The sequence below is a fragment of the Drosophila montana genome, unplaced genomic scaffold (genome assembly GCF_035044405.1).
Source record: "Drosophila montana isolate Dmon_TW-CO22-7 unplaced genomic scaffold, ASM3504440v1 contig_318_1, whole genome shotgun sequence".
NCBI classification, from domain to species: Eukaryota; Metazoa; Arthropoda; class Insecta; order Diptera; family Drosophilidae; genus Drosophila; species Drosophila montana.
In genome coordinates this window covers 71,876-79,237 of record NW_026998068.1, presented here as the reverse complement: position 1 = coordinate 79,237, position 7,362 = coordinate 71,876, and the positions used below count along the sequence as shown (strand labels likewise).

Below are 7,362 nucleotides of genomic sequence, written 5' to 3'. Positions count from 1 at the left end.
TATGCTTCTCTGTCCGTCTGCAACGAAACCTTAGATATGGTGAAGTCAATTTCTGACATTAAGGGAAATCATAAAACGAACGTTTTAAGGCGTAAAGCCATGCATATCGGCTTATAAAATTTTGTAAAATATTATAGAATCTTCAAAGCATTTGCATTTATTATCAGGAATAAAACAAAAAGAAACAAACCACTAAATTTCAAAGCATTTATTAAGAGACGGAGTATTTATATCAGGCACGAAAAAGTCCTTAAATGATATACTTTTTCGGCATGTCCCGAAGGCATGCAATCAGCTATGGTTTGAGAAGTTAAATTTTATACTCTAAGTTTTAGAATTGAAGTTGCATAGGTAATTTATCATTAATTATATATTCAATAGCCCTCTCTATTGGAGTTTTTACCTAAATGATTTTCACGGATATTTTGTAAAATTGACCTAATTACAATAATAATTGTTACATTTGATATAATTGGCAGCATCGATAGTTTACCTAGTTGGTTGCATTTTTTATAATCGGCCATGCTGATATCTTTTTGTCGTATGAGCACAGTAGCAGGGGAAGAGTGGCAAAACCCGGCTTGCGAACCACTGCGCAGAGAGGGGTAACGCCATTAAGCGAGCATCATTAGGCAACCGATTCGCTCATAGAGAGATTAGTGGGAGAGCAGATCGGGTGCCCTTGTTAATGCTCTTGGCCTACAACTGGGCCGTTGACCCTAATGTGCAGCTGTGCAGATGGGCAGCAACGGTGCCCGCCTCGTATATGTATGCGTGTGCCGAAATTCGGCTACGATGATGTTGCTGCCCAAACGTACATCAGTGAGTTCAATTTTGTCAGCGGTCAACGGAGGGCGTGAAGGCTCTAGTTTCAGTTCTTCTTTTTGCATGTCGGCTCCAAATATTCTAGAAAAGTTTTCTAACCGGCCAATTAAGCTGGCGCGTACCAGTAGAAATTATCAAATGAATATTTATTTTGTTTTTGCGATTTAATAACGAAACATAAATTCAAACATTGTGTCACGATATACAAAAATGAAAATAACTTAAAGATTACATGCGACACGGGGCGAACAAATCAAAAAAAAATATAAGACAATTAATAAAAGAAGCGACCCACGGTTCCGGCAACGAAGGGCCCAGCTCCCGGACCAGAGAGGCTAACAGAATCACACCCCGGCCAGGTTTCGACGCAGCCGTGCGCCTCAGCCATACCCTCACCGACGATATCCAGAAGGACCAAGGACTCATCCGAGTAAGTCCGTTCCATAACGCCCAGTCTCGCCCCGAGCAACAGGCAGAGGCACAAGTAGACTCATGTTCGAGACCCCTGACCTAGAAAAGATATTTTTTTCCATCATTAGAGTTAGCTCTATTGTATAAATGCATACATAGGCCTAGTTTCGCATCAGAAAATTTCCGAAAGTGCACACGGTGAAGGAAAGGCCCCAACGTCTGCCAAATAAATAAAAAAAGGAAATATTTAGATTTTGTTAATTTGTGAACGAGCGCTACCCGCTTGTATGTATATATATGACATGCACCGTATGTGTTAATTTTAATTTTAATGAATTGCAATCATTTATAAGCTCATATTGAGAGAAAAGAATGTCCGGCTAAGTTTCAATTGATGGGGAGAAGGGGCATGACAGCCGACATGGGCTGGTTGAAGGCCATCTAGTGGCCAAAATGAGGGAGACGAGATCAGGTGATCGTCTCAGGTAGGGCGGGTACGCTGGGTCCGGAACCGGGACCTGATCTGGAAGAGTAAAGTGGATAAATAGTGTTTTTTTGTTAACCTTTTCTTGTTGTTACACCTGTTAGTGTTGTTCATTTGTTAAAAGTTCCGACTGTTCGTTGTTATCGATTATGTAGTGTATGATATTTTTTATTTACCGGCCAATTGACTTCAAACTAATTTTAAAAAAATAAAAATAAATAAAATACATCAGATTCATTGTAGTGCGGGAAGATACTAATTGTCACCTGGCGGGAATGGAAAATTGCATATTAAAAATTTGGAAAAATCTGGCATGGGTAAAACCGCATAATATACGTTAGGCAATTTTTTTTGTTATATTATAGAACATAAACATATTTAAAATGCTCAATTTATATAGGATGAATGAAGTCAATTTAACATATAAATTTTTATTTGTGTTATTATTTTTATACCCTAAACCACTAACCAAATAACATATAGACCGGACAAACCGTACTTTCGATGGTGACATTTGTTATTTTTGCGGCTGGTCCAAACTCGCCTTCGTTTTTGTTCGGGTTCGATACATGCCCGCATGCTCTCAGAGCAAGAGAGTAAGAATACATATGGCCTGTGTCGGGGAACGGCAACGCTGTCTTTTTACTCGCTCACTCTACAAGAAACTGCTGTGGCTTACTCTCATCCATATGATTTGTGCGATAGAACGGCATCGCTGTTTTTTATCTCGCTCCTACTACAGGAAACTGCTTTGACTTACTCTCAGTGCTCTTTCAATTTGTCTATGTACCGTTTAAATGTTTGTGTGTGTATGTGTCCGCACAAGCAAAAATGCCCACATATTCAATTTTTCTCAAAAGTCGGTGGCATATCTTTCCTTTTGAGGGGACGAGTAATATGAAATAATGAAAGGGTTGCCCCGTCGATGCGAAATTCCTTCATTTTAGCTCGTTCTTCTTCGAAAGGGTACCTAAGCGTTGGCATGTGTGCATTTAAAAGTTTTTGGACTTGCTATTCACGCATACTTGCATATTTTGTATATGAATAGAAGCATTTGTGCGCTTGTGTGCCTGTTGGTCCCTGCCTGCCTGTCCGATGCAAATTTGGCAATATTTTTGGACTTCTGAATTTCGAGCTCTACACATACACACAGCGACACAAATGTGTGTGAATGGGCTGATCATGGGCGCAAAATTTAAAAATATCATTATTGGCACGCGTCTGACGCGCGTACTTCTTTTTATGATTTAGGGCTTGAATTGATGAATGAATGTTGACCCCTTATTATCTGCAGCAGCAGACAAATTGAAAGAGCACTGAGAGTAAGCCAAGCAGTTTCCTGTAGTGGGAGCGAGATAAAAAACAGCGATGCCGTTCTATCGCACAAATCATATGGATGAGAGTAAGCCACAGCAGTTTCTTGTAGAGTGAGCGAGTAAAAAGACAGCGTTGCCGTTCCCCGACACAGGCCATAGGTATTCTTACTCTCTTGCTCTGAGAGCATGCGGGCATGTCTCGAACCCGAACAAAAACGAAGGCGAGTTTGGACCAGCCGCAAAAATAACTAATGTCACCATCGAAAGTACGGTTTGTCCGGTCTATATGTTATTTGGTTAGTGCCTAAACCCATTGAAAATGGGTGAAAATGGTATAATGTATTTGTGCTAATGTATGTAACAGACAGAAGGAAGCATCTCCGACCCCAAAAAGTATATATATTCTTATTCAGCATCAATAGCCGAATCGATCTAACCATGTCCGTCTGCCTGTCCGTCTCGAATTATATGTATTCATGAAAAAACGGAAAAGACTTATAAATAATAAAATTAATAAGGCAAAGCAAATTATATGAGTAGTATTCAGTCATAGTCAATCGTGCAGGTTTTGGAAAAATCAAATTTTTCCATTTCTCTCAGGGGCAATTATCCCTGAATTAAAATATTTAAAAAATGGTGAAAACTTAATTTTTCAACGTATAGGTTAACCCATATTATAAGCTAAAACACATGAAAGTAGACAATAAATCATTTAAAATTTAGCAATTCTGCAATTCAATTTATTTGGTTTAGCGCCTAAAAACACAAATAAATGCATTTAAAAGTGAGCGATAACATTTTCCAATTCCAAGTATCAAAAATCGACGCTAAGTCACCGCCGCTAATTTGACGCACATCAATAGTGCCGCCCTCACGCTATCGCCAATTTTCGATTGTTTATATTAATTAAATACCCAATATTTAAGTTCGGCCACCGAAAATGGTATCCTGAAAAAGATACCACCCCCGACTTATTTGGAAATTTTTCTTTTTCCGTGACTAGAAAGAATTACCGAATTCGATTGCTTGGAAACGAAACGTTACAAATGTCAAGTCTCCAGCCGACGATAATCAATATCTTAATAGGGTTGAAGATGTTTCCTTCTGACTGTTACATATGTACATTTCTCCTAAAAGCATACTCATAACCCAATTATTTTGGTTTGAGGGTATGAAGTTTTTGATCCAAATACATTCGGTGTACCACCCCCCCCCCCCCCCCCCCCACAAAAATCCATAATTTCAGATTTAGTCGATTACAAAAAAAATTACAACACGACAAAAATATATGCGCAGACAGTTTTTAACATGTATTTGGAAATTTTTCACTGAAACATATTTCTCTTTAACGCTTTCGATGCATATGTTCGCGATTTTTCCGTTTCCAGGCCGCACGTCTAGATCCACCAATAGTTTGTGAATATCTATATCCTTTTCCGATTCCACGCGAGCTTTTCCCAGCAGAGGTCAACCCACGAAGTTCGCGGTGCTTATGCACATGCTTACATATCCAATTTACTTTGGGGTCACGACAAATCGCATTATGATGAATATCTACTAATATAACTTCAAAGTATTTGTAGGAAGCGTCCTGTGCTACCCAGTAAGAATTTAGTACGCGCAAGCCACCAAGTCTCCGACCGACACGCTCCTGAAATAGAAACAATTAAATAAATATTTCGTAATATAAAACTTAAAATATTTAATTTTACTAGGCTCAGACATCTAAGGAAGTTAATACTCATTATCTTTCAGGAATTATGTATCTATCATCAAAAACAAATGAATGGTTCATACATTCAATACAAAATATTACAAATCTTACTTCAGCAATAGACTGCAATCCACGATATGGTTTTAGTTGGTTTACACCATGACTTTTTGGCTTTCCATATGTACATCCCTTTGGCACTGGGCGCTTACGACCACCACGGCGGACTCGAATTCTATAAATGACAAATCCTTGCTTGGCACGGTATCCTAAACGTCGTGCCTTATCTGGACGAGTAGGTCTGGGTGAACGATGCAATTTTGTCAATTGACGATACTGCCAAACACGGATGCGAAGCAAATAGCGCATAACATCACTTTGCTTCTTCCTGTACAACTCTTGCATATACCGGTAGGCACCCATATCCAACGATTGATAGACCTAGTAACAAATGAGATGTTATTTCTAGACATAACGTGTCACATCATTGGTCTTTAAAAAAAAAACTAAATTATCTAAACATAAAAGTAAAATAAGTGGCTATTAAAATAAAATTTAAAAACGTTAAATTTATAGCTACAAATGCGTCAGCATATCCATAATCTGCACATGGCTCAACAAAGGCATAAGAGTGGTGCATGGAAAATATCATCAGTTCAAAATGTTGTTTAAATTTAATATATACCCGTTAGTTGCACATACCTGTAAAACAGAAGAACAATTATATTATCGAAATGTGAAGTGATGGTTTTACAACGTAGGCAATTCTATTTGAAAACTATGCGTCTTCCACCCACCTTAGAAGCCGACCAAAACCCAAAAGACGGAAGTGTGGTATATTGTCAGTAGATATTCTCAGTTAGAGTTGCTTTGGATATTGGGATCGACTATGCCAGATGTTCATATTAACAAGGATTTTTAAACTCTGGAAATGGAACACAAAAATCCAATTTTTTTAATACACGACCTATACCGTATATAAATGTTAAAGAGCAGTCATGTTTCTGAAACAAGCAATTTCATACGAGAGTTTGCTTTAAAGTTATTTAGTACTGAGCAACATTTACCATATTACATTTTCTGTCCAGATGCTGCGAAAGGTTATCCATGCCAACATATTCTCATATATTTTAACCAATCTGAGAGATATTTCTATCCCACAGTGCACCATACAATATTTATCCGATAGTTTTTATGACATCTTTTCAAAAATTGTTATTCTCTACGAATGTGTAGACAAACAAAACAAATTGCTTAGTTTACTTTATTTGTCTGACGTGCGCGCAAGTAAGTATTAAGCCAGCGTGGAAAAAATTGGCACATTCATAGAGATGGCAGACCAGATAAAGCAATCCGGATTTACTAGGCGATCGACTAACATCAAATCAAAATTGGATAATTTAACCCGAAAATAAAAGTATGATTTTTCGTTGTAGTGCGGAAAAAAATACATTTTACATTTTTCAGATAAGAATAACAATGAAATGTACCGATTATAGAAGCTCCACCCAAATGGGTTAATTCTTAAAAAATAGATCAAAGTTGTGGCTCGTTAAGGAGTCACGGTGGATAACCAGAGTAAGTTGTTATCATAATTGTTTTTAATTATTTTATTGATATGTGTTTTAAATTAAGGACATATGACAGAATACATTGAAAATGACCCGACTATATTCGATCCCGACAGCACTGTCGAGGCTTCTCCATCAAAGAGCTCCAGCATTGACCATCAAGCTGAGCTGGTCAGCATTGACTGTGAAAGGCTTCAAATTAAAAAATAAAAAAAAAAAACATTGTGCATTGAAACAAGATTTAGCCGATCTTATTTCTTCGGCCCATGATTATTATAGTTAGAAGTATGACTTTGGTGTGGCTTCTCACGCACCTCGTTAAAAGCGATTTCCTAACAGTCACTACTGTTATGCTCCTGCTGTTATGGACATTTAAAATATTATGCAGTATGCAGCATGTCTTTATTATTAATGCGACTTTATTTCTTGGGTAATTTTTTAAGTCCTTTCCCTATGCGTCGAAATCTTTGCTTCAACTGGTCGTCTGACTTTTGAAACGTTATAATTAAATTTTTTGATTTGCTAATGCGGTTGTTATGAATGGATATGGCCTTATGGGTTTCCGTGAAATCAGAATTTCAGAGTCAGTATATTAACTGGTACAGGGACTTTAATACCTCTTATTTCTCTCGCATTTTCTTTGTTACGGAACTGCTTGTTTCTCAGTGGGCCGCGCCGGCTGGCTCATCGGATTCTCTGGGTGCAGTCCCATCCCTGGCCCGCAGTCCGCACAATCGATAACAACAAAGCTACACGTCTGTAGCAAAACAGACTCACACAACACTACTCAAAATGAACCACATAATCGATAACAAATATTCGGAACTGCTAACTCATGAACAAAATAAACAGCTGTAACAACTATGAAAATGTAAACAACAAAGGTGAGACACTCAATATAAATTAACAAAAAAACACTATTTATCCACCTTACTCTTCCAGATCGGGCCCCGGTTCCGGACCCAGCGTACCCGCCCTACCATGAGACGATCACCTACACTCGTCTCCCTCATTTTGGCCACTAAATGGCCTACATTAGCCCGT

The 7,362-nt window shown here is 38.1% G+C and overlaps 1 protein-coding gene, 1 long non-coding RNA gene and 1 other non-coding gene across 4 annotated transcripts; 1 reads left to right on the top strand and 2 right to left on the bottom strand.

Annotated features, from left to right (window-relative positions):
• Positions 1-4,321: 4,321 nt before the first annotated feature.
• On the bottom strand, positions 4,322-5,653 carry RpL15 (ribosomal protein L15). Of its 2 annotated transcripts, XM_064686205.1 has the most exons (3): positions 5,545-5,653; positions 4,862-5,188; positions 4,322-4,687 (listed from the first exon to the last, which is right to left on the bottom strand). In XM_064686205.1, the coding sequence occupies exons 2-3, from the start codon at positions 5,168-5,170 to the stop codon at positions 4,382-4,384; spliced, it is 615 nt and encodes a 204-aa protein (XP_064542275.1). In that variant the 5' UTR covers positions 5,171-5,188; positions 5,545-5,653; the 3' UTR covers positions 4,322-4,381. The 2 variants fall into 2 exon arrangements, with proteins under 2 accessions (XP_064542275.1, XP_064542276.1); XM_064686206.1 differs by lacking the exon at positions 5,545-5,653 and having other exon boundaries at positions 4,862-5,206.
• LOC135431224 (small nucleolar RNA Me18S-Gm1358) lies at positions 5,329-5,411 on the bottom strand. The gene has a single exon (XR_010436768.1). It is a non-coding gene; the product is annotated as a small nucleolar RNA Me18S-Gm1358 (small nucleolar RNA).
• Positions 5,654-5,896: 243 nt separating the features above from the next.
• LOC135431222 (uncharacterized) lies at positions 5,897-6,551 on the top strand. The gene is made up of 3 exons (XR_010436766.1): positions 5,897-6,164; positions 6,215-6,325; positions 6,383-6,551. It is a non-coding gene; the product is annotated as an uncharacterized LOC135431222 (long non-coding RNA).
• The last annotated feature ends 811 nt before the right edge of the window (positions 6,552-7,362 follow it).

Coding starts and splice junctions, on each gene's coding strand:
- RpL15 (XM_064686205.1), bottom strand. CDS start 5,170: ATGGGTGCCTACCGGTATATGCAAGAGTTGTACAGGAAGAAGCAAAGT. Junction 4,688..4,861: donor GATTGCAGTCTATTGCTGAA/GTAAGATTTGTA, acceptor TTTCTATTTCAG/GAGCGTGTCGGTCGGAGACT.